At 45.9% G+C, this 26,880-nt stretch overlaps 2 protein-coding genes and 2 long non-coding RNA genes across 4 annotated transcripts in view; 2 read left to right on the forward strand and 2 right to left on the reverse strand.

Moving 5' to 3' along the window:
- CFP (complement factor properdin) overlaps positions 1–4,087 on the forward strand; it is a 30,142-nt gene extending 26,055 nt beyond the window's left edge. The window contains exons 8-10 of the mRNA XM_080988478.1: positions 1,719–1,830; positions 3,312–3,451; positions 3,559–4,087. Of these exons, the coding sequence (XP_080844604.1) occupies positions 1,719–1,830; positions 3,312–3,451; positions 3,559–3,563 (257 nt within the window). The 3' untranslated portion in view covers positions 3,564–4,087. The remainder of the gene's footprint in view (positions 1–1,718; positions 1,831–3,311; positions 3,452–3,558) is intronic.
- LOC308467103 overlaps positions 1–26,880 on the forward strand; it is a 260,657-nt gene that overhangs the window by 43,559 nt on the left and 190,218 nt on the right. The gene's annotated exons all lie outside the window — the stretch shown is intronic.
- LOC308467093 (uncharacterized protein) lies at positions 4,774–16,863 on the reverse strand. Its single transcript, XM_080988522.1, has 5 exons — positions 16,517–16,863; positions 11,724–11,892; positions 7,374–7,551; positions 7,217–7,288; positions 4,774–5,894 (listed from the first exon to the last, which is right to left on the reverse strand). The coding sequence occupies exons 1-5, from the start codon at positions 16,581–16,583 to the stop codon at positions 5,730–5,732; spliced, it is 651 nt and encodes a 216-aa protein (XP_080844648.1). The 5' UTR covers positions 16,584–16,863; the 3' UTR covers positions 4,774–5,729.
- Positions 4,774–20,212, reverse strand: LOC308467098. Its single transcript, XR_013981132.1, has 2 exons — positions 19,897–20,212; positions 4,774–5,661 (listed from the first exon to the last, which is right to left on the reverse strand). It is a non-coding gene; the product is annotated as an uncharacterized lncRNA (long non-coding RNA).

Raw genomic sequence — 26,880 nt, forward strand, 5'->3', positions numbered from 1 at the left:
CGGTTCTAATTTTTCCTGTGTCTCTTCAGCAATCTTTCTGGCGTCCTCTGCAATTTTACGTGTAGCAGAGTTCTCTTCAATCAATTTATTTATGGATTCTGTATTAGATGTGACACTTTTCATATTAAGATCCAATCTTGCTGTTAATTCTGTTAGTTTTTGTGAGTTCTCTGTACTCTGCTTTGTCAGAGCTTCCAAGGATTGATTTATCTTAAGTAACGCCTGTGTCATAGAATCCATGGAGGCAACCGTCGCTTTTTCCTGAGCAGCTGCTCCAGTCTGTGTCAAACTTGATATTGAACCTCTTTTCTTTTGTTGTTGTTGTTTTGCTTTGGCTCTAGTTGTAATCTCATCTGCTGGGCCACTCATGTCCCAAGGACGTTCTCACAGGAGCAGTTCCCAAATGGAAAATCCCACTGTCTTGCTCTGTTATTCCAATTGTTACTTCTTACCCTCTAGAGGGAGCAAGACATAGTGTCCAAGTGAAGGAAACAAAAAGCAAGGAACAAAGAAACCAGGAAACTTCAATATAAATGCTGCAACAGTTTTTCTACGTAATTTAACTGTCAAAGTCCGATATATTGTGGCAGCAAAGTCCAAACTTTGTATCAAGTAAAACATCCACTATGTATCCTTGAAGAGTTTTCTAAGGTTTCTAAAGTCTCTATCCTGGTGTCTTATTTTGGCAGACCGTATCAAAGGAATTAAGGCAGCTGGAAACTTTTCTCTCTCAATAAATCATGCAGGTTAATAAGATTACTTTCCCCCCCTCTGCTCCTGCTTGCTAGAGATGGGGTTTAAGTCCAATGCCAGGCTTAAGCAATTCTATCTTTATTTTCATGCAGATACAGCTTTTTCTCTTTCGTTGCTTTCATCTGTCATGCAGTCGGGGGAAGGCAGACTTCCTTAATTTTACCCTTCCCCGTTTCCGGCCAAATTTCTAATTAAATCTTTTAAAAATTCCAGTAATCGTTCAGTCCTACTCACGGGGTTTTGAATTCAATTCAATTTGCAGGAAGGAGTCGGCGCTCTCCGTCAATGACGACGCGGCTTCACACTGCGGGCTGGGTAGTGACTCTCAGCACCGCGCTCTCCCGATGCCGTTCCGGAGCCTTTAAAAAGGCTCTTTCACAGTGAAGGGGGGCGCTTCTGGTGCCCACCGAGTCTCCTTGTTCACAGGCTTCCGTGCCTGTGATTTTAGGGGTCCCCCGCTCTCCCTACCTGATTATTGCCCCTTGCTTTTGAATGCCTGGCCCAAAGCCACCCTGTGTGCTTCAGGTTGAGCAGGGCTGCATCTACACAACTATAAGAAATGCTCTGAATTTTTTTTTAAAAGCTCATAATGGAAAATTTTATAGTTCTGATTCCAGCTGTACAGAACCATCTGGTATCACATGTTATAATGCATTTATAACATTTTATTTTTACCATGCAGCTGAGTCCCATGTCTTTCTGGTCCCTTTCTGAGGCTCTCACTGCCATGCCCCACTGGTTCTTCAGATACTCTACTTGTCATATTGACACCATATTGATACTCCTTTAACAGTTGTAATGCTTTCCCCCAGAGCATCCTGGGAGCTGTAGTTTGTTAAGGGTTCTGAGAGCTGTTGGGAGAACCCTCACAGAGCTACAGTCCCCTTCATGGTAGTTGTTCAGTAGGCAGAGGTGGAGTCAAGGGATGCCAAGCCTGTGGGTCTGATTTGTGTGGCTTCTCTCAGTGAAAGGAGCCTGGACAGAATGGAGCCCATGGGGCCTCTGCAACCCGCCCTGTGGGGAGAAGCCCATGAAATCTCGTAAGAGGGAGTGCAAAGCCATCTACCCCAATTACCCGTGAGTATGAAATGAGGGAAGGGCAGTGTGTGTGTGTGTGTGTGTGTGTGAGAGAGAGAGAGAGAGAGAGAGAGAGAGCTGAGTTGAGTTGAGGGAGAGAGAAATAGGGAGTTGTTTCATTTTTGAAGGGCAAGCCTGCGAAACCACTTTCTGACTTGCTTAACTGGCCAGCTGCAGCTAGTGCAGAATTCATGTATTTATCTGACAAGAGTTAATAGGCAAAAACTACTTGGCAGTTTGCACAAAACAATAAAGAATGTTCACAGTTCAAGAAGGACACTGACAAACTGGAACGTGTCCAGAGGAGGGCAACCAAAATGGTCAAAGGCCTGGAAACCATGCCTTATGAGGAATGGCTAAGGGAGCTGGGCATGTTTAGCCTGGAGAAGAGGAGGTTAAGGGGTGATATGATAGCCATGTTCAAATATATAAAAGGATGTCACATAGAGGAGGGAGAAAGGTTGTTTTCTGCTGCTCCAGAGAAGCAGACACGGAGCAATGGATCCAAACTACAAGAAAGAAGATTCCACCTAAACATTAGGAAGAACTTCCTGACAGTAAGAGCTGTTCGACAGTGGAATTTGCTGCCAAGGAGTGTGGTGGAGTCTCCTTCTTTGGAGGTCTTTAAGCAGAGGCTTGACAACCATATGTCAGGAGTGCTCTGATGGTGTTTCCTGCTTGGCAGGGGGTTGGACTCGATGGCCCTTGTGGTCTCTTCCAACTCTATGATTCTGTTATTCTAATAATACTGATAAAAATCACACATGAAAAACAAATGGGCATACAATTTATCAAAATAAATAAAATCAGATTGGAAACAGATAGGCTGTTGTGAGTTTGAGCAGGGAGGGGTTAGGCTGTATGATGACTGAGTCCCTTCTAATTCCTGGGGTCCTGGATGCAGCAAGGGTTAAAATCCAATGAAGGATTCCATTGCTGGATTATCCAGGAAAGGGTCCTAGTTACCCCCTAAGTCTGGCCCTGAATATAAAGACACCTGAGCCTTTCACAGTCACATGCAAAACCAGTACAAAAGGTAGCCAGCAACAATATCTGGGGTGCTCTGAGCCAGAATCCAGTGGGGTGAAGTCATGGCTTCCTTGAAAAAAACACAACTCTTGGTAACTGAAGTGTGCTAAGCGTACTGAGAGTTGCAAGGACAGTCAATTGGTCTTCCCGGGGACTCTGGGAATTGCAGCTCTGTGAGGGGAATGGGGTAGGGTCTCCTACAAGCGCTCCTTAAAAAACTGCAGCTCCCAGAATTCTTTGGGGGAAACCATGACTGTATAAAGTGGTATGGCACAGCCTTAAATGTGCAGGGGTACCACACGCTGTGTTGGGAGGTGGGGGAAGACATATCCTGCTGGAGTTGTCGTGTTGTTATTGTCTCAGAGAAGCCAGTTTGGAGGAACAGGGGAGGGGAGTGTGACCTCCTAAGCCAAGCAGCCCCTTCATTGTGATCCTTTCTCTCTGGCTTGCAGAATGACAGTGGAAGGAGAGAACGGGAAGGTACTGAATGTCAGCTTCTGGGGGCGCCCAAGACCCAACTGCCAGCCGCTGGATGGACAGGGGCTGGTGGTGGAGGAGCAAGCACCATGCCAAAATGTGCCCCCCTGTGAAGGTGAGTTGGTGGCGATCTTCTGGGGAGGAGGAAACGATGGGGGAGCCCAGCATTTCCCCTGGATTTAACCACGTTTCTCTCTCTTTCTCTCTGCCCCCCACCCCCAGACTGATTTTGAAGAAACTGTGGGTTTCAGTACTGGAGACTACCAGGAGCCAGGCTAATGTCAGCTTCCTTTCATCTTTGCAACCCCCAATAGCTGCTTCCTCTTTTTGAAATGGTGACCTTGAGAACTGAGGAATAATCAGTACAATAAGTTGCCTTATATGTCAACACACTGTGTAATGTGGATATTAATTCATATAAGCTTTCCCCCATTTCATAAGCATTTTTTTCATTTTCACATAGATATAATTCATTGTATGCTTGTTGGTTGTTGTTTAATATATGATTGTTATTTTTGAAATTAAAAAAAAAATGCTTAGCATATCAGGCCAGTGTGTGTCCTAGGTGGGAGATTTTAATCATATTATGGATTCTACTGTTTTCATTTACTGTAAAAGCAACCACTACTCTGCATCTGGATGTTTTAGGCTGTTTGTTGAGAGCTCTGCTTGCAGACAGATGAATATGGTGTAAAAGTATGTACCTCCTAGTGGTGCAGCAATAAAACTGCTCGCACATTTGCAAAGCTAAGCAGGGTCCAGTATGGTTTCAAATGGGATGGGAAACCATGTCTTGAGATTCCTGCATTGCAAGGGGTTGGACTTACAATTCTATTATTCTATGTAGATTTGCTGAAAAATAGTATCTTTGACAATATGCTAAAATATTAGTAACAATGACAGGAGCTTTGTAAAAAAGGCAATAACCTCTCTAGCTATTTGCTTGCCTGCCCTGTTGTCCTGGAATGCTCTTAAAGGTTCTAAGTGTTCCGGAGTGAAAAGCATTTCCTGGGCTGGGCTGTGTGCTGAGGTTGCAGAGGTAATAGTAGGGCAGTACATTCCATTGTAGTGATTAGCTGAGTAGGAAGGGATGTCCTGGTAGACAATCATCTATTTGGGTTGTTGCATTTGGACTCATCTAACACACATATCCCTGACACAATAAAGTGGAGACCTCTGGGTTTTGCATCAGTCTCTGTTAGGCCTCTCAGTATATATAAACTAGAATTCAGGGCTTGCTTTCCCCATGGTAATGGAACAGGCTTAACAGGACTAAAACATTAGGTTTAATTTCGGGCAGAATTGGCAACAGTTACTTCTACAAAGTGAATGGAGATCCAACGCTGGTTACCAAACCTGAATACTTTACCCAGAGAGTGCTTTGAGGCCAAAACCCCCAAAAGCACCACAAGCAGAAATCTTACTGCACACACAAGACACAGTTCAACGCGACTTTATTGACACTCATGAATTAGAGAAATATAAAATGATGTGTTTTTTAAAATGGCTCTCCTCCACTTTCAGGGCTGAGTCCCACGTAGGAAAGGGTCCATATTTTGTCTTAGTTTGGTTCCTCTGTCAGAGGCTACTTGTGATTCTTGGATCTTCCTATGAGTGCTGGATTGGGCACTATTTCTTCTTTTCTTGTACTTTATTGGAATTTATCTGCTTGTTTGCACTGGGGAAACCAAGGTGGGAAGTTTCTAGCCATCACCTGCTGGCTACACATCACCTGGACTCCTGGAGTGTATGAGGTTTTCAGACTTTCCGTTCTTAGTTCCAGTTCCAGTCTCTGTGCACAGCACAGAGGCTGGAATTTTAGGCTTTGTACACATCACCATTCTGGAACCCGGGTCACTACAGGGCTCTTGCCTTTGCACCTGCTCCATCTTCACTTCCCACGAGCACTGGCCTGGCTCCTGCTGAAAGCAAAATGGGACTGGAATGGACCCTCCGTGGTATCTGACCGGGCAAGAGCAATTCTTGTGTTAAAGGAGCATGCTGACTTAGAAGTCAGTTCCATTGGAACCAGCAGGGTTTTCACATAAATGGGTTTGAGACAGGAAAGGCAGTTCAATTTGTAGGTCTAGAAGGGGAATAAGAACACAAGGTGTAGGGAAGGAGGGCACTGAGCCAGGGACATGGTGTAGGAATATGGACAGCTACTTGGCCATAAAAAGGGATGGGGGTTGGGCTTAGGGGTCCAAGGATAGCCAATACAGATGGGCAGGGAACCTGTGGCTCTCCAGATGTTGATGAACTGCAGCTGCCATCGTCTCTCCCTGCTGGCTCCCCGGCTGATGGGAATCGGGAGTCCAGCAACATCTGGAGGATTCCTCATTGCTGGACAACAGGGACACAGGAGGGACCTGCTAGGTCAAAGCCAAAGAGCTTCAAGCGCTGGGGATGGGATTCTTGTCTGCACGCTGGATTCTTTGCTTGGGAGATGCTTCTCTGCTGACTTGTACTGAAGGCCCCACAGAGCCCGTGGTCCATGCATGGAGCCTCTGTGGGGGGGCAGGATCAGAGTTCGTGCTCCTGCGGTTTGATGGGGTGATCTGTTGGGGGAAAACAGGTTTGGTCAGGAAATATGAGCTTCTGATGACACCTGCAAAAAGCCATAACCTGGCCTGCTCTCCTGCCCCCTCAGCATCTGGTTCTGTGCTCATAATCCCGTATGTGAATTGAAAACCAGATGTATGGAAAGCAACCCTCAACCTCTCCCCCCCTCAGCTGTGAGAAGAGCAGCAGGGTGGTTAAAGGGTGCTCTGTGGGGAGAGTAACTACTCTGTGACTTCTCCTCTAGGTCCTTCTCTACCATCCCCTCTCTGCCTTCCAAATGCACAGCACGTTTATCTGAGCAAATATATATGGGAATTGTGTGTGAATTAGAATCAGGACTGCATGTATTCTGCACAAACAAATATTTGACATTATGCTGTAAAAGGGGGCCTCATATACAGATATTGGGAATTCCCTGGGAAATGCAGTTATGTTGAGGGTCTGGCAAAACTAGGGGTCTCTAACAGGTTTCTCAGCAGTGTGACCAAACTACAATTCCCATGATCCTTTGGGAGAAGCCATGACAGTTACAGTGACATAAAAGTCACCTGAGGACACTTCCAGGCAGCTCCTGTTTTTGGGTTGGGTTCAATCACATACAGTGGTACCTCGGGTTAAGTACTTAATTCGTTCCGGAGGTCCATACTTAACCTGAAACTGTTCTTAACCTGAAGCACCACTTTAGCTAATGGGGCCTCCTGCTGCCGCTGCGCCGCCGGAGCACGATTTCTGTTCTCATCCTGAAGCAAAGTTTTTAACCCGAGGTAATATTTCTGGGTTAGCGGAGTCTGTAACCTGAAGCGTATGTAACCTGAGGTACCACTGTATTGACACATTCAGGTCGCACCATTATAATTGATTGGGAGGTCTTGCGCAACAAACCCACTTAAGAGATCAGATTTTTTGCAATAAGGAAAGTAGCAGGTCAGGAATTTGATGGTTTGATGCAACCATCCTCTAATCTTCCCACAAACAAATGAGAATGGATGCTTACTAAATATCCAACATTGTATGATCTGCCTGCAAACAAATCAGGATGAATGCTCAATAAGCAGGTCATTTGGTATTATAATTGGCATCTCTGTTTTATATACATTATAACATGAAATAATAATGTAAAACTTTACAAAAATAGAATGAAAATAAATAGAAGCACCCCCTTCTTCCTGCCTAAGAAAAGCTTAGTTCTCTGTGGCTTGGACTACAACTCCCATCAATCCTTAGTCAGCAGGTTGGGGAAGAGACTGCGAGAGAGGAGAGAGAGAGAGAGAGAGAGAGAGAGAGAGAGAGAGAGAGAGAAGGGGAAATGGGGACTCACTGCAGAGCTGGTGCTTTCAGGTTTCTCTGGCCGGCTCCGGCGGGGTGCACAGGTGATAACTGAAGGCCGCATCTGAAAGATCAGGGAAAGAGGTGTTTTGAGCTGGAGATGAGGAACGACAAGGTGAAGGTGGAAGGAGCGCTTAGCCAGGACTTACCTGCTGCAACTGGGAGACAGTGAGGGCTGGCTCCAGGAGGGGCTTCCGCAGGGGGCATTTATGTGGGCAGGATGGGTGAAGCACTTGAGAGTCTCTGCAAGGCTCAGGTCTGGACATGGTGACACAGGGAACAGCAATCGGGATCTGTGCAGCAGGAGGAACCCTCTGTTCCAGGGAGCTGAAGAGAGAGATAGAGAGAGTCACCTATACAGTATATCCGAGGTTTCCAACCTTTCTGAGTCCATGGCTCCCTTAACCAACTACATTCTTTCTGCGGCACCCCTGTGGGGCTCAGGAGCCCAGTTATATCACCCCTTGTCCACAGAACTGGCAGACCCTCACCCTTTTTCAAACACCCTCCCTTGTGGAGTATTCCCTCAGCCTCCTCTTCTCTCCTTGGGAGTCCTCGGGGCAACTACTCCCCCCCCTGCCCCAAAGAGAGGTGCCTCCTCACACTGCCCCACAGCGGCCTGGGAAGCACCCCCTGGCCACCCCAAGAGGCACCCTTCGCCTGGGGAGCTTGTAGCCAGGGCTGCTGCAACAAACAGCTGTGCAAGCCTTTAGGAGGCAGAGACAAGAGAGGGCATCAGAGGGGAGGAAAGAGGGACAGAGGCCAGTGTTGCCCGCGGCACTCCGGACCATCATTCAAGGCACCTCAGGGTGCCATGGCACACTGGTTGAAAACCACTTCAGTATGGAGGGTGTGTGCGCCGCTCTGTGCACCCGAGCAGCTATCCCACACCTGGGAGGCCCCCTCTGTGCCTCACCTCCTCAGGAGTGCACCCGCCCTGGGCAGCGCGGGCATATGCTCCGCCGCTGTACAAATGATACTGGATTACAGGGCTAGATTAATCCATATGTGAAATCTGCTCCTGCACGGAGCCACAGCCTATTTGAGGGCCAATTGCCATGCTGTGAACTGCCTTGAGATCTATGGATGAAAGATAGCATATTTGTTGTTGTTTAGTCGTTTAGTTGTGTCCGACTCTTCGTGGCCCCCTGGACCGGAGCACGCCAGGCACTCCTGTCTTCCACTGCCTCCCTCATGCTGGGAGCTTCGAGAACACTGTCCCACCATCTTGTCCTCTGTCGTCCCCTTCTCCTTGTGCCCTCCATCTTTCCCAACATCAGGGTCTTTTCCAGGGAGTCTTCTCTTCTCCTGAGGTGGCCAAAGTCTTGGAGCCTCAGCTTCATGATCTGTCCTTCCAGTGAGCACTCAGGGCTGATTTCCTTCAGAATGGAGAGGTTTGATCTTCTTGCAGTCCATGGGACTCTCAAGAGTCTCCTCCAGCACCATAATTCAAAATCATCCATTCTTTGTACATTTGATTAATTAATTAATAATAATAATCTAGAGAGTCTCTCTTTGGAATCTGGGGTCTTAGCCTCACATCACAGGAAACAGCAGTGAAGAAGTGGTGCAAAGTGCTCTCCTCACTTCAGGGATTAGGGATGGAGCGTCATGTTTCTTCCTTAAAGTCTTGCACTTTGTCACTTTCCCTGTGGAAATTAAGCCCTGTCTGCAATGCGGAAGGAAGCATGCCTGACCCCACACTAGATCTCTTGGCAATTCTCTGCCACTTGGATGCCAGGCTAAGCAGTGACCCTGTGCTAGAACTTGCTGGTCAGGAGGTGACTAGATGAAGCTCTCTGGGAGACGTTGGACCAGTCCCGTTTCTCAGCCTGATCACAGGGTTGTTGTGACAATAAACTGGGAGGAGAGCAGAAACCCATGTCCTCTGTTAGTCTTCATGCACTGGCAGAGGAGAAGGTGGCATCTGGAGAAACGAGACTTCAGAATATGGCTCAGAGCATCTTGAAGAGGCCACCCAGTAATGTGGGTGTCACCCTGTAAGTCATTTTAACTACAGCTTTATACCCACAGACAGAACTACGGCTTGAATTCATTCCTACCCCCAGTTTTGTTTTAAATATAAGCACAACCTATACAATTAATATAAAATAGTCTATACAGCTTATTCATTCTACACTTGAGGGACTGAAGCTGAGAAATTAATGAGTTGCCCAAGGCTCTTCCTTCCCAGTTAAAATGTGCCTGGTCCCCATGGCACTGGGACCATTTTAAAATAGGAAACCATCATTTCCAGACAATTGGCATGCCTATAAATATGTGCACCCTTAGGCTTAACTACAGAAAATATAATGCCTAATTTACAAAAGAAATTTAGTCTTCTACTCTGAATACATTTGATAAAGTTGTGTGTTTGTACATTTGTATGTCACTGTTCCTCCAGGAAGCGCACTGTGGCAAACATGACTATCCTTCTGCGCATTTAATCTTCACAACTACTTTGTGAGGTAGGTCAGGCTGAGAGATTGGGACTGGCCTGAGGATGACTAGTTAGTGAGCTTCATGGCTGAGTGAGGATTTGAACCTTGGTCTCTCGGGTCCAATACTCTAACCACCGAAGAGTGGAAATATATAAAAAAATTAATTGTCCAATGGCACCTAAGAGACCAACGAAGTTTGTTCTTGGTTATGCTTTTGTGCGCAAAAGCTTATGCTTTTTTGCGCATACACACTTCTTCAGAAAGCTTATACCAAGAACAAACTTAGTTGGTCTCTTAGGTTCCTCTGGACAATTTTTTTATTTTTTTATATATTTTGACTGTGTCAGACTAACACGGCGACCTAGACTGAAGAGTGGGAATGAGCAGGGCTTTTTTTCCAGCCACAACTCAGGTGGTGCCTTTGCCATGCTAAGAGAACAAGGTGTGGTGAGTTCCAGCACCTCTTTTTCTAGAAAAATAAGCACTGGGGATAAGGAAGGGCTTTTCACTTTCTACACTACATTTATATCTCACCCTTCCTCCAAGGGCCTCCAGACAGTGCACATGGTTTTTACAGAGTACAGCGTCCATTTTATCCTCACAACAATCCTGTGAGGTAGGTTAGTCTGAAAATAGGATGGGCCCAAGGTGACCCAGTGAGCTTCATGGCTGAGGGAGAATTTGAATCCTGGTTTCTCAAGTTCTAGTCCAGCACGCTAACCACTGTGCTGCACTGCTTCTCTCACATTTATCAGTGCATCGGGGATTCTAACGTATGCCAGCAACGGCATAGCTCTAAAAGCAGATGTTAGAGCAAATTAATTCAGAATAAAAACATGTTTTGCAAAAGTAGTGGCCTTCAGTGCTTATTGAAAGATGGACTAGGTGAGGGCAAATCATGATCTCTGGACTCAAGGCTCATTTTCCCCATCTATGAAATGGGAATAACAGTGACCTACTCCACAAGAGTAGGGAAAATTGGATAAAACATTAGGAGAAATTGGATAAAACATGGTAAAGTACTTGGTCAATGAACTGAGAGAGCTGTCTTCATAATTATAATAAATCAAAGCCTGTATGTTCATATATCTACGCTTTTACACCCATTTTGCTTCCTGCGTTGTCTTCTCCTAACAACGTCCTCACTACACATAGCTCCACCGGGATTGCAGACAGTATTTTCTAGGCGCGGTTCAGAGCTTTAGCTGTTCAACCGTCAACCTGGAAGTGGCAAGAATCTGTTTGTGACTTGGGCAGCACCCAGCACAGAGCGCCCAGAAGGCACACAGGAAACCCTGCCCTGGGACAGAGGCTTCTGGGCTGTGCAGTGTGGGATCACTCTTCTTGCACAACGGGGAGCTGGCGGGATTAGAGGAAGTGCCACCTGTTTTGCATGCAGAGACCCCTAGTTCAGTCCCAGCATCTCCAGGTAGGGCTGGGAGAGAATAATAGCATCACGAAGTGGGGGGTACCCCAAGGGTCATCTAGTCCAACCCCCTGCAAGGCAGGACTCTCAACTAGATCATCATAAAAGAAAAGCATCATCCAACCTCTGCTTAGAAAGCTCCAAGGAAGGAGAGTCCACCACCTCCTGAGGGAGACTGTTCCACTGTCAAACAGCTCTTAATGTTAGAAAGTTCTTTCTGATGTTAAGTCAGAACCTCCTGTCTTACAACTTGAAGCCATTGTTTCTGCCCCTATCCTGGCAAAATCAGCAGTTTTCTATGGAGAACCATTTGCTCTGATTCACTGGTAAAAGGTGGGTTTTCCTGGGGGAAGTGCCAGGGCAAAAACCCAAACCCTCTTGGACATGGAGCTTTAAAGAGCGAAGCTGTGCCTGGAGATTGTGACGCAACCGGATGTCAGAACCCTATAAATCAGCAAGTCTTGTGTCACCCTTGGCTGGCCATGAGCACCATGGTGAGGGGCAGACCGACACACCTTGCAGGGCTGTTTTAAGGGTTGCCAGAGGCCGGAGCCCAAACATTTCAAAAGTTGCTTCAAAAATGCTGAGCCCTTATGCTACAACGCCCCCTGGTGGTCCTCAAGGTCACTCACGCTGCCACAGGCCCACAGGTCAATCGCTTGACTTTCGACGCCCTCTGCCCATGCAAGCTCCGTTCAGGGCTTCTCACATCCACACTGGGCTTGCGCTTGATGGCATAGACAGGCAGCCGATGGGCTGGGAAGCGGGGGAACCTCGGCTCGTTCTCGAAAGACGACTGACCTGGAAAGAGAGCGCCAATGAAACATCTTGCAGTGCAACTTGACAGCAGGGTGGACGGGAACGCTTGAGTGGGGGTGCCGTCAGGGATGGCTCACCCATGAGGCAAGGCAAGGCAAGGCAACCGCCTCAGGCAGCAGGGTCCCCGGAGGCAGTGGATCCCAATGTAGATCTTTATCCCCCCATTGCTCCTGGTGTTGAGCTTCACTCCTCCCTTCTTTCCTGCTGAGAAGGGGGCACCATTCTGTGGTTCACCTCAGGTACCAAAATGTCTGGGGCTGGCCCTGGGTGTTGTGGTTTGGGACTAGGCATGAGAGCAAAAATGGACCTGGCACTGGCAGCAAGCAAGTTGGCTGTGTCTGCAAATGTGGGTTTCCCATTATGCAATGGTGACTGGGCAGAAGGCATGGAGACCCAGAGAAGGTCAAGGATCCTGCATCAAGAACTCCCTGCCTGAGCTGCTTCAGGTTGTGATGGATGTGCTCCTGGAGACACCTAGTTTGGTTGTCCTAGGGTAAGGTTACCAGATTGTTTTCAATGAATCCGGGGACACTAGTCAACTTCAATGGATTTTGTATGGGGACTGATTTGTAAATCCAGGGACTGTCCCCAGGAAATGGGGATGCCTGGTAACCTTATCCTAGGGGATTTTAACATCCATGCCAACACGACCTTACAAGGGCCACTCGGGACTTCGTGGAAAGCATGGCCTCCATGGGGCTGTCCCTGAATAAGTCTGGCCCAACTCATAGCCGCGGACATGTCTTAGACCTGGTGTTCACCTCTATGGATGTTGGTGATCTGACACTAAGTAAAAGCAAAACAAAAGAAGTGCCATGGTCAGATCACTTCCTGGTGCAACTGGATTTCTCTGAGACCCTTCCCCTCTGCAGGGAGGTGGGACTGATTCGGATGGTCCGCCCCCATCACTTAATGGATCCAAACGGTTTCCAGAGAGTGGTAGGGGTTGCTTTATCCCATGTTGATCGCCTTTCAGCTGATTCCCCGGTGACCCGTTGGAATACGGAGTTAACCAGGGCTATTGACTGTCTGGCTCCGAAGTGTCTTCTCCCTCAGTTTCTCCCGGAGCTGAGGGTGATGAAACAATCGCTGAGACGGCTAGAGCACTGGTGGCGGAAATCGGACCAGACACGGGTTAGAGCTCAATGTTGAGCCTACCAAGTGGCGATGGTGATGGCAAAGAGGACCTTCTTCATCGCCTCTATTGCATCTGCAGAAAACAGCCTTATAGCAGGGCTTCTTAAAAGATTGCTCAGCATGAGACAGCAACAGCTGTCAGTCTTTAAGGCTGAACCCACTTCTCAGAGCCTCTAGAGCAAAGAATGCTATTGCACTCCAGCTCCCATCAGCTCCCACAGTTATGGCCAACAGTCAGGGGAAATGGGAGTCCAGCAACAGTGCAATCCTACACGTTGTCTCAGCAGTAATCCCCATTGAATTCAATGGGACTTACTCCCAGGTAAGCAGGTTTAGGATTGGAGGGCCTAAGGAGTAGAGGGCTGGATACATCTTGATTCAAGTGCAAGTACATGCATGAGCATGAATACTAAAGTGCTGCTTCACATACTGCACGGGGGGAAGTCAATTTTGAACTGTTGATAACATCCTGTGTAATCTGCTATATCCATAACCAAAAGGACAAACACCACCGGGGCTTTTGCCCAGAAGAGGCTCTCGCAGAACAAATGAAGGCAGTGGGCAGACTAGAGCATTCAGCAGTGTACAATAATGTCAGGCTTTGTGGCTCTGGCAGGGATCCTTATTACGAAAAGCAGCCATGTTATAAGCGTGTATCTGTTTTCTTGAGTGTGTGCCTGCCATGATTCCACAGGACCACAGAAAAGGCGCAGAACATGGCACTGGGCACCACATCTGGAGAATCTCTGCTTTCATCCAAAAACAGTGTGAGCAACACATTTGGAAATGCCAGAGAAGTGGCTAACCTTGATTTCCTGTGGTTAAAAGTGGTGCCTGACATAGCTCCTCCCCATGACTAGAAACTATGCAGGAAGGGAAACACTGAAGAATAAATTATGCTAAATGAGAGTCTAAAAAAAGAGCACAAGCAACATATCAGGCATCAACATTCATTTTTTAAAATGTAGGATTCAGATTGTCTGGATGCAGAATTTTATTTTATTGTTTAGTGGGGAGGTCACAGAGCCCTTGCTCTGGTGTGCATGTCTCTCTCTACATGGTGCGGACTGAATGGTAGCAGCTGTCCAGGAGGGGTCTTTCTAATCTTGCCACCAAGAATCCTTTAATCAGAGATGGCTGGAATGAAAGCTCTGGACTTCCTTCAAGTTTCCCTTCTGCTTTTCTCCAAGACTGAAGATAAAGGGAATAGTCCTGTGCTGACTTTGTAGCCATGAAGATTTCAGAAACAAAAGGGAAAGATACTCAGGTGTCAACAAATTCCACAAAATGACCGCCTTTCCAAGTTCTGTTTTCAGATGCTTTCCCCCCTGAGATGCAGACGTTTAACTTTTTAAAAAAACTCCTAAACTGACTTTGTCTGGCACCTGTCAGGGATTATTATTATTATTATTATTTATTAAATTTATATACCACCCTATACCCAGGGGTCTCAGACGGTTCACAGAATATAAGCTTTACCACCCCACCCCACCCACTCCTGTATCATCACACAGGCAACATGATCTTCATTTTTATTAGGCTTCTAGACAATGCCACAGGGCCAGTCTGATTTAGCAATGCACTGCTACGCTCTCCTGCTTGGCCACAGACCCAAAAGACCAGGGGAGTTTTGAGCAGCAGCACTTCTCCACCCCCCATGTGGGGCTGCCTCCTGTTTGCCATGATGACTAGAGCAGCTGTCTGGGCTGCACGTGAGGCTTGTGAGGATCAGTTGCTCTGAACGAGCCTGTTGAGAACGGCAACACTCTAAGTCTTAGGGCAGATGCAGAAAAAGGACTTGTTATCGCCCTCCTAGGACTGAACTGCCTCAGGGTGCAGATCCCATTCTGAATGCCCCTCATTCAAAAAAGAAAAAGAAAAAAAGGAATTAAAAATCCTATACCCATAAAAAATGAGCGCATTTGGGAAAAGAGCCTAGCTGAGCCATGCTGGTGTCTATGTGCAGGGAGACTTGGCTTTCATTCATTCATTGATTCATCCATTTATTTATTTATTTAAAACAGGGATGAGGGATGGGGAACCTGTAGGCCCCCCGCCCCGAGGTTGTTGGGACTCAAGCTCCATAATGGGAGCTGTATTCCAAAGGCATCTGGGGGGCCACAGTTTCCCCATCCCTGATATCCCTTTTAAGGCCAACCATTCAAATACATACGCAGTTCCCTCCATCTGCATTCTATGTGCAGCTCTAGGTAGGCAATGCCACTTGCCTTTTCTGAGCGCATAAGTCTGGACCTCAAAGAAAATGTCTGGGCTGAATGCTCCTTCCTTTTTTCAAAGTGGGTGGAGCAATGGCATTGACTAATGGTTCCTGTTCAGACAGGTACTGGTGTGGCACCCGACACCACTTCTGTATGCAATGTGCCTCTAGACCTGCGTTCGTAGGTTGTGGGATTAGTTAATTAGCAGTGCACCTTGTCCCATATTCATGCCAGTTCTCGCTTGTTTCAGAGCGCTTGCCCAGATTTGTGGTGGGGAAAGCTATTGGGGATGAGAGCCAACTTCACATCATATGCGTGAAACTGAGGACAATACTGCCTGGATCTGCCAAAGTGAGTTCAAGTCCCTGAAAGCTACTGATGCAATACATCCGATAGGTCTCAATGTGCCAAGAGACCCTTTGTTGACCCCCTTCCCTAGCTGAACCCCACTGTTGCTGCTCTAGGCAGGTAAGACAGAACACTTTCCCCATCCAAAGGGGATTCTAACACCCCTTATTTTTGTGGGCTGCAGTCAAGATGAGCACATGGTGTGTTACCATAATCACTGTAAAAGACAGAAGCCTCTGCCCCAGAGAGCATACAATCCAAATTCCAACTGTGAAGACAACAGTGGGGGAAGGAGGATAGACACAGACAAGAGTAATGTGTGCAAATCTAAAAGGAACCACCAGCTGGTGAGGATAAACTGTTTTCCTTTTTCAAAAGGCAGCCTATAAACCTATAAAACAAATAAAAATAAAAGTATGCATATTGAAAAATCAGAAGGAGGTGAATGTGTGAACGAAATACTGCAAGCAGATTCAAATTAAAAATGGAAAATGTTCTCTCCCCCAATATACTTCCACGCTAATATGCACCTCTAAGGGTGAATCGGGGGTGGGGGTGTGTGGAGCAAGGCAGTGTTAGAGTGGCCGGCCCTGTGAAGTGGGCCACTGAGGAGAATCGAAGTGGGGACACCTGGAAGAGCCGAGGTGGTGGCAGGCAGGGTGCTGCCTCTCCCAGGCCGAGCTCAGCTGGAGCCTGCAATTGCTTTTCGTGCCCTCAGGATATGGCTGATACGTGGTGTAGCAGGAACAGGGATCCGTGCGCAGCATTAGGCTCAGCACTCAGCCAGGTTAAAGGGGATGTGCTCATTTTAACCGCTACATCCCACTGCCTCTGCGGCTGCAAAAGGGAGCACTGGAAGTTGCACACAAACTGCATTAAAGGCAAGGGTTTGTGGGACTCACCTTCCAAGATGTAGACCTTGAATCCACTGCTGATGCCTGTGGTGTAGTGAAGATCAGCCAAGGCCATCTCTGCTAGGAGGTCCTCACAGGAGAGTTGCTGCTTTTTCGAGAGAAATTCGCTGCAGAAATCAGGGCCACCCTGAATCTAGATGTTTAATCTGCTCAAGCTGTGGGTATTTCGAGATCTTTCCCTACTCCAGCAAAGGGAGGCTCTGAATGCGCCCCCTTTTCTCCCCAGGGCTGAAGGGGAGCACCAGTTCTCTGGACCCAACAGGTTGTTCTTCGAAGAGTGCAACTTTCCGTCACCACCCACAGCATCCCTTCTTGAACTTTGGGATTTCTACCTAGCAGAGGCAGAGAGGTGGGGCTAGAATTGGCCAGTTCTAACAGGCCCAACACCCTCCTCTCCCCTCTCTTGTTAGCCCCTCAGGGCAAGTGTGTGTGTGTCTGTGCACTATGTCACACCCTTGTGGGGAGGGGGAAGAGAGTGCAGGGGCCCCCAAAGAGGCAGGTGTGCAGCAGATGGCAAGGGGGGGCGGGATATTCCAAGGGGATGAGCTGTACAGAGCTTCCATTGACAAATGCTGGAAGAGCAAGGAAGCACTTTTGGGGGGGATTAGGTAGGGGTTTGAGCATAAATTTGGGGAGATTCTGATCTGCTAATCTCAGTGTCTGTGGGGGTGTTACAGTTTGCATTTTATACTTTGATTGCTGCTTTGTACATCATACGGTTGATCTCAAAACAAGCAATTTACTTGTTTCACACTTTTTAAAGCCTATATCAGTTTTCATTTCTAATTTGGTATTAGTTGATCAGTCAAATACAGTGGTACCTCTGGTTACGTACTTAATTCGTTCCGGAGGTCCATTCTTAACCTGAAACTGTTCTTAACCTGAAGCACCACTTTAGCTAATGGGGCCTCCTGCTGCCGCCGTGCCACCAGAGCACCAGATTTATGTTCTCATCCTGAAGCAAAGTTCTTATATATATATATATATATATATATATATATATATATGATATTTATTAAGATTTTCAAAATATTACAAAATAAAAATAGAAAAAAGAAAAACACAAAAAATAAAAATAATTAAAAACAACTCAATCTTTCCATTACTTATTTTTCATTAGCTTATTTCCCAGACCTCCTCACGCCTCCCTTTTTTGTATTCCAGTTCAGTTTGTTGGTTCAGCAAATCCTTCCCCTCTTTGTCTATCCTAATCATTAATCTTAAAATATTGTAACATTAAATTTTTACCTGTTAGTAATCCATTTTTCATATTCCCTTATAGTATTGCAGCTAAAAACCACTTAATTTCTATCCAACATCATTCTAACATTCATTAATTTTACAATATTTCTGTAAATAGTCTTTAAATTTCTTCCAATCTTCTTCCACCGACTCTTCTCCCTGGTCCCGGATTCTGCCAGTCATTTCCGCTAGTTCCATATAGTCAATAACTTCATCTGCCATTCTTCCAGAGTGGGTAGATCTTGTGTCTTCCAATACTTTGCGATGAGTATTCTTGCTGCTGTTGTGGCATACATAAAAAAAGTTCTATCCTTCTTTGGCACCAATTGGCCGACTATGCCCAGGAGAAAGGCCTCTGGTTTCTTCAAGAAGGTATATTTAAATACTTTTTTCAATTCATTATAGATCATTTCCCAGAAAGCCTTAATCCTTGGGCACGTCCACCAAAGGTGAAAGAATGTACCTTCAGTTTCTTTATATTTCCAACATTTATTATCGGGCAAATGATAGATTTTTGCAAGCTTGACTGGAGTCATGTACCACCTGTATACCATTTTCATAATATTCTCTCTTAAGGCATTACATGCCGTAAACTTCATACCTGTGGTCCATAACTGTTCCCAGACAGCCATTATTATATTATGTCCAACATCTTGCGCCCATTTAATCATAGCAGATTTCACCGTTTCATCCTGAGTATTCCATTTCAACAGCAAGTTATACATCTTTGACAAAATCTTAGTTTTGGGTTCTAGCAGTTCTGTTTCTAATTTTGATTTTTCCACCTGGAAGCCAATTTTCTTGTCCGAATTATATGCCTCCATTATCTAATAATAATAAAACCCACTGACAAATACCCCTTCCTCTTGGTTCATGTGGGAACCAATGACACTGCAAGCAATAGCCTCCAGAAGATCAAAAGAGACTACGAGGCTCTGGGCAGGAAATTGAAGCAATTAAATGCACAAATTGTCATCTCATCTGTCCTCCCAGTTGAACGATGTGGCCCAGGGAGAGAGGGAAAAATAGTGGAAGTGAACAGCTGGCTTCGCAAATGGTGTAAACAGGAACGGTTTGGACTCTTAGATCACGGACTGCAGTTTCTTGAAGATGGACTTCTGGCAAGCGATGGGCTGCACCTCACAACGGTTGGGAGAAATGTTTTTGCCAAAAATCTCAGAAACCTCATCAGGAGGGCTTTAAACTGACTAATGTGGGGGAGGGAGACAGTGCTCCTGAAGGTAGGAGTCTATCAATTGATGAAGATGATCATCCAAATGTCATAGACCAAATGGAGCAAACAGCACGCAGACCTAGTGGTAGGAGGAAAAAATCCTTAAATAAGAGACACGGGGGAATGATTAATGGACTTCAATGTCTGTACACTAATGCGCAAAGCATGGGAAATAAAGAAGATGAGCTTGAGCTCTTGGTACAGCAAACTAAATATGACATAATAGGCATCACTGAAACCTGGTGGGATAAGTCCCACAATTGGAATGTAATAATGGAGGGATACAATCTATTTCAGAGAAACAGACCAGACAAGAAAGGAGGAGGTGTGGCGTTATATGTCAGGGATGTGTATACCTGTGAAGAGATCCAAGATTTAGAACCTCAAAGCCAAAGTGAGAGCATTTGGGTCAAAATTAAGGGAGAGAAGAATAACAGTGACCTCATTGTGGGAGTTTACTATAGATCCCCAAGCCTAACGGAGGACATAGATGATGCCTTCCTGGAACAGATGGCCAAGCATGCAAAAGGAAGGGAGATAGTAGTAATGGGGGACTTCAATTACCCGGATATTTGTTGGATGTCAAACTCAGCCAAGAGCATAAGGTCAAACAGATTCCTCACTGGCCTTGCAGACAACTTCATTGTGCAGAAAGTGGGAGAAGCAACAAGAGGAACAGCCATTTTAGATCTGGTCCTAACCAATGTTGATGACCTGGTTAGTGGGGTAGAAGTGGAAGGATCATTAGGCGCGAGTGATCATGCTCTTCTGAAGTTTACTATACAGCGGAAAGGAGCAGCCAAGCATACTAGGACTCAATTTCTTGACTTTAAGAAAGCCGACTTCATAAAACTTAGGGAAGTGCTGGGTGAGATCCCATGGACAGTAATACTAAAAGGAAAGGGAGTTCATGATGGCTGGGAGTTTGTTAAGAGGGAGATAGTAAAAGCACAACTTCAGGCAATACCAATGAGACGGAAACATGGAAGGTGCCTAAAGAAGCCAGGGTGGCTATCTAAAGAACTTTTAACTGAGTTAAGATTAAAAAAGGATGTGTACAAAAAATGGAAAAGGGGGGAAACCACCAAAGAGGAATTCAAACAAATAGCCAGCACGTGTAGACACAAAGTCAGAAAAGCTAAAGCACAGAATGAACTCAGGCTTGCTAGAGAGGTTAAAAGCAACAAAAAAGGCTTTTATGGGTATGTTCGTAGCAAAAGGAAGAACAAAGAAACAGTGGGGTAACTCAGAGGAGAAGATGGTGAAATGCAAACAGGGGACACAGAAAGGGCTGAACTCCTCAATGCCTTCTTTGCCTCAGTCTTCTCTGATAAAGAAAACAATACCCGACCTGAAGAATTTGGAGCAAATGATTCAGCAGAGGAAACACAGCCCAGAATAACTAAGGGGATAGTACAAGAATACTTGGCTAGTTTAGATGTATTCAAGTCTCCAGGGCCAGATGAACTGCATCCAAGAGTATTAAAAGAACTGGCAGATATGATCTCAGAACCACTGGCAGTCATCTTTGAGAATTCCTGGAGAACAGGCGAAGTCCCGGCAGACTGGAGGAGGGCAAATGTTGTCCCTATTTGCAAAAAGGGGAAAAGAGAGGACCCAAATAATTACCGCCCAGTCAGTCTGACATCAATACCAGGGAAGATTCTGGAGCAGATCATTAAGCAAACAGTCTGTGAGCACCTAGAAAGGAATGCTGTGATCACCAATAGTCAGCATGGATTTCTGAAAAATAAGTCATGTCAGACTAACCTGATCTCGTTTTTTGACAGAATTACAAGCCTGGTAGATGAAGGGAACACAGTGGATGTAGCCTACCTTGATTTCAGCAAGGCATTTGACAAGGTGCCTCATGATATTCTTGTAAAGAAGCTGGTAAAATGCGGTCTTGACTATGCACGCATATCTATGGTATGAGAAGGTGAAAGTCCACAGGGCTTTCTTAAACCATATTTTCAGGGGACCAATATATCAGGTCTGGGAAAGAAATAAGAATCTTCTCGAAAGAAAAACACCATGGTGGATTTCACCAGTAGAGGTCTTAACAATAAAAAAAACCAACATGGAAGGGAAAACAGCCACCTACGAAGATTTGGTAAGAAAATCAGAACAAGGGCTTAAACTTAAACCGTATGAGGAAATAAAGGATCAATTCACCGGTTGGCTACAATATCATCAGGTGAATGATATGTTAAAACAAGATAAAAGAAAAATGGGCTTTGAGGACAAGAAATCAAAATTCAATATAGAAATAATAGAAGGCAAAAACAAAACATTGTCTAAATTATATGACATATTACTGGAATGGCATACAAAAGACGAGGAAGTCAAAGAGGCAATGATTAAATGGGCAATTGACTTCGGTTATAACATCGAGTTTGAAAAGTGGTTGAAATTGTGGAATAGAGACATTAAATTTACGGCCTGTACGAGTTTGAGAGAAAATGTTTGGAAAATGCTCTATAGATGGTATCTTACGCCGGCAAAATTGGCTAAAATCTATAGATCAGAAAATAAGACATGCTGGAAATGTGGTGAAGTGGAGGGAGACCTCTACCATATGTGGTGGCAATGCAACAAGGTGAAGGTTTTTTGGGAAGCAATTTATAATGAACTTAAAAAAGTTTTTAAATATACTTTTCCCAAGAGACCTGAGGCCTTTTTGCTGGGAATAATGGGTAAGGAAATAAAAAATGAAGATAAAAAAATATTTCTCTATGCCACCACAGCCGCAAGAATTATGCTGGCACAAAACTGGAAAATAGAAACTATTCCTAACATAAGTGACTGGCAGGTCAAAATGATCAACTATGCCGAGCTAGATAGATTAACAGGCAGAATACGAGACCAAGACGACCAGAAATTTCAAAAAAATTGGAGTAAATTTTGGAAATATATTGGAACGGATATATAGGAGGAACTGGCGGTATTAGAAAAACTTTATCAGCTAATAACTATAAACTTTAATAAACTAATTACGCAACCCGGGATTTATTTGATACTTACCAAAAGGGTGAAGGGAAGTCAAAGGCTAAGGAGAGCCTAATGGTTATATTATTATTTTTTGTATGATTGTATGCTTTCTTTTTGTATAGTATGAAAATAGGATGAATAATTTATGTTAAAATGTTTATTTTTGTATTTGTCAGTTCTTTTTTCTTTTTTTTGTACAAATTCTGAATAAAAATTTACTTGCAAAAAAATAAAAATAAAATGCGGTCTTGACTATGCTACCACTCAGTGGATTTGTAACTGGCTGACTGACCGAACCCAAAGGGTGCTCATCAATGGTTCCTCTTCGTCCTGGAGAAGAGTGACTAGGGGGGTGCCACAGGGTTCTGTCTTGGGCCCGGTCTTATTCAACATCTTTATCAACGACTTGGATGATGGACTCAAGGGCATCCTGATCAAATTTGCAGATGACACCAAACTGGGAGGGGTGGCTAACACCCCAGAGGACAGGATCACACTTCAAAACAACTTTGACAGATTAGAGAACTGGGCCAAAACAAACAAGATGAATTTTAACAGGGAGAAATGTAAAGTATTGCACTTGGGCAAAAAAAATGAGAGGCACAAATACAAGATGGGTGACACCTGGCTTGAGAGCAGTACATGTGAAAAGGATCTAGGAGTCTTGGTTGACCACAAACTTGACATGAGCCAACAGTGTGACGCGGCAGCTAAAAAAGCCAATGCAATTCTGGGCTGCATCAATAGCATCTAGATCAAGGGAAGTAATAGTGCCACTGTATTCTGCTCTGGTCAGACCTCACCTGGAGTACTGTGTCCAGTTCTGGGCACCACAGTTCAAGAAGGACACTGACAAACTGGAACGTGTCCAGAGGAGGGCAACCAAAATGGTCAAAGGCCTGGAAACGATGCCTTATGAGGAACGGCTAAGGGAGCTGGGCATGTTTAGCCTGGAGAAGAGGAGGTTAAGGGGTGATATGACAGCCATGTTCAAATATATAAAAGGATGTCACATAGAGGAGGGAGAAAGGTTGTTTTCTGCTGCTCCAGAGAAGCGGACACGGAGCAATGGATCCAAACTACAAGAAAGAAGATTCCACCTAAACATTAGGAAGAACTTCCTGACAGTAAGAGCTGTTCGACAGTGGAATTTGCTGCCAAGGAGTGTGGTGGAGTCTCCTTCTTTGGAGGTCTTTAAGCAGAGGCTTGACAACCATATGTCAGGAGTGCTCTGATGGTGTTTCCTGCTTGGCAGGGGGTTGGACTCGATGGCCCTTGTGGTCTCTTCCAACTCTATGATTCTATGATTTTAGGTACCTTATTTTTCTTTACACTCCCAGCACATATTTGTACTTGTTCTATACATTTTTGGTAGCTTAAAGGTAAAGGGACCCCTGACCGTTAGGTCCAGTTGCGGACTCTGGCGTTGCGGCGCTCATCTCGCTTTACTGGCTGAGGGAGCCGGAGTACAGCTTCCAGGTTATGTGGCCAGCATGACTAAGCCGCTTCTGGCAAACCAGAGCAGCGCACTGAAACACCATTTACCTTCCTGCCAGAGCGGTAGCTATTTATCTACTTGCACTTTGACGTGCTTTCGAACTGCTAGGTTGGCACGAGCTGCGAATGAGTAACGGGAGCTCACCCCGTCTCGGGGATTCGAACCACCGACCTTTTGAGGTCTTTAAGCAGAGGCTTGACAACCATATGTCAGGAGTGCTCTGATGGTGTTTCCTGCTTGGCAGGGGGTTGGACTCGATGGCCCTTGTGGTCTCTTCCAACTCTATGATTCTAGGTGCATGTGACAGAAAGAAAGAGATCGGAGGAGAGAACAGAAGTTGGCTTACGCTCTGTGGGAAGCTTGTGGGGTACCTGTATTTTGGAAACTGATTTTTTTTACTGTACTGCAGAATGTTCAAGCGGCTTCACTTGCATTATCTGGTTGCAGCCTTCCCAACAACCCTGTAAGGCAAGACTCTGCACCCATAGCAGCTGGAGGGCGGAGGCGGAGAGGGAATTCATGGCAGCGGACAGGGTCCAAGCAGGGGGAGGGGGCTCCCTGTTTCTTAGCTCAGGGAAGTTTGTGGAAACAGCCCAGGAAAGGGTGGCAGGCTCTGGCAACAGAGAGGTTAAAGGGAGGGGGCCCCACCCAGTCCTGGCGTGAGGGAAGCCACGAGCCAAGCGAGCCCAATGACTTGGGGCGCGTGTCAGGGCTGGCTGCCCCACACCCTTGGAAGCAGTCGGGCTGCATTCCATGAGCCTTCTCCACCCTGGCTTGCCTGAGGGAGGGAAGATGGCAGGCCTGGGTTGGACCAGCAGGCCTGTCTCCCCTGGCACGCCCCATCCTGCCCCAGAGGCAGCTGTTTTGTTAGGAAGGAGTGGAGTCTAGTGGGTGAGGGTGAGGAGTCTGGAAGTCTGGACTTCTGAGTGGACTGGGAAGGAGGTGGGGAAGGGAACCAGCAAGTTTAAAGCAGCAGGCTGCGGGGCAGGATTCCTGGGCTTGCCCGGGTTTGCCCCAGAGGCACAGATCCAGAGATTTTCTTCTTCATCTAGCTTCGCTCCACCTGCATGGCAGTTTCCTTTTCAAGAACAAAATCTCCCTCCAGACATGCATGAGGAGGACTAGCGAAGAAGATCTGTGTGTCTGAATGCACAACCAGGGGAGGCAGAGAAAAATAGCAGTGAAATTCTCCCTCCTGGCCAGCACTTAAATACGCTTTGTTTCTGCTACTAACCTGGAGACTTACCCTTTAAAAACAAGAAGCAAAAGTGCCCCTACCTCCCAGAGCCTTTAGCAGCAGCAAGATCTCAAGATCTTAGCTGGGGATAAAAGGCTGTCTCAAACAATATCTCTCCCGATTTGGCCTATGATGTGTGGAGGGGAGTGAGGTTGTGCCTGCTCCACTCTTGATACCCCTGATGGCCACACAAGGATGTAACATTCACGTACAACATGTGTAGGCATATTCCAACATATTTAGGATTTCTCTCTCTTTTTGGTAGAGTGGATTTTCTGAATAAAGTATGGTAATCTAGCAATCATCTGGGCCTATTTGTTTTTGGATTTTATGTGCATTTTGAAAATCACACCACTTACATAGTCAGGAGCACTGGGCACTTTCCGTGCTAAGGCCTGAATCCCAGAAGTTTGTTGTCTGAGCCTGGGGTTCCCCTTCCATTTTGGCAAGTGCAGTGAAATAATGGGTAGGTGAGCTATGGGAAGAACTCCAAAATAAGGGACACTCAGAGAGACCATAAGAAAATGACTTTTTAAATGTGTCAGAAAACTAACAGTACTTGTCTCAGGGGAAGAGACGACAACTCCCATTTTCCCAATTAACTTGAAATGAATGTTGCATTGTCACAAGGCACTGTCCCGAGAAAGAAAGAGCAACAGATAAGCCTTGCCTACAAAACTACTTTGAGAGCCTCCAGACTGTCAGTGCATACCAGAACATTACCGGTAGGTTTGAAAGATTAAAGTAGATTGCAGGGCTGTGTCACCCAGGTGCAACAAATCCATTTAAAGCAAACAGATGTTTGGGGGTTGGAAAATGATGAGGAATTGCACAGAAAAGTGTGGGACTAAGGAATTACTAATGAGAACATGTGTAAACATCCTGCAAACAGATCAGGATGAACGCAGGCTGAATGCTCGCCGCCATATAACAGCCCAGGAAACAAATCAGAGCAAATGCTCAATGAATATTGGATATAATGATGTAAGAACCACATAAGCTTTGTGTAAGTAAATCAGGATGCATGAATAAACAGGCCATATGTTAAAGCTCTTAGGCACACCTTCACTATTGACCAGGGCTGCCATACACCTGGGATTTCAAAGGTGGGAGGAATTTGCGGAAAAAGCTTAACAATTTTGGGGGTGTCCAGATATGCCAACCCTACTATTGACACAATGGTGCCATTTTACTAGGGCTTTTTCTTCAAGCTTTTAAAACACATTTTTTAAAAAAGATGAAAAATTCACAGAATAGTGTTTAGGTGAAAAAGCACTGTGGTACAAATTAAAGTATTGCCTTCTTAAAGCACACTTCCTTTTCTGGTTTTAACAGCCAGTGCTGTTTTGTCACTATGTTTGCCCCTTCTCCATCCATAGAGCTCCACAAGTGTGTAACCTTTTAAGAGGGTGTTACAGTGAAATAACGAGCGAGCGAGCAAGTGAGTGCACACACAGTGTGCTACCCCACGCAAAGTGTGGAAAGTCAGTTGCAATTCCACACACAGCTTACAGCCGGAAAGTAGGAACAAAGTAGCTCTGGGAGACACCAGTTTGGATGGATCCTGAGAATGCTCTGGAATCACATACAGTAAGTGAGAGAGAGGGAAGAAGAAGGCATCGTTAATGGTTTCTTGAGTGGCACATATTGGCACCATGATGGAGACTCAAGAACAGATCTTGGAAGGCAAAACTGGGCTGCCTTCTGCTTGTCCTCCCCCCTCTTTAAGTGAAACTGCCTCTTCCCTTCCTTCTGCCAGAGTCTCCCTCTCCCAAGAGGAAATCCCCCTCTAACACGCCTTCAACAATCCCTGCCCAGAGGCAGCTGCATTTTTGCACTCCAGCTGGTGCTGCCTGGGCCTCTGAAGCATCTGGGAGGCCTGTGGTGCATCTGGGCCAGGAGTTCATGCCGGGCTTGTTGCAACTAGCCGGGAGTGTGCTGCAGTGGTCTGCGTTCAGGCCTGCCTTGCTCCTCCCTGGTGGTGCTACAGGTGGAAGCACGAAAAACAGCAAGGCGCTGAGGAGCTGAGCTGCTTTGTTATAGCTCAAGGAAAGGGTTTAGCATCACAACAGAAGTCACCACACAGAAGGAATGCATTAGGATTGAATAGAATAGAATAGAATAGAATCCTAGAGTTGGAAGAGACCACA

The sequence above is a fragment of the Podarcis pityusensis genome (genome assembly GCF_964106645.2).
Source record: "Podarcis pityusensis genome assembly, chromosome: 17".
NCBI lineage: Eukaryota > Metazoa > Chordata > Lepidosauria > Squamata > Lacertidae > Podarcis > Podarcis pityusensis.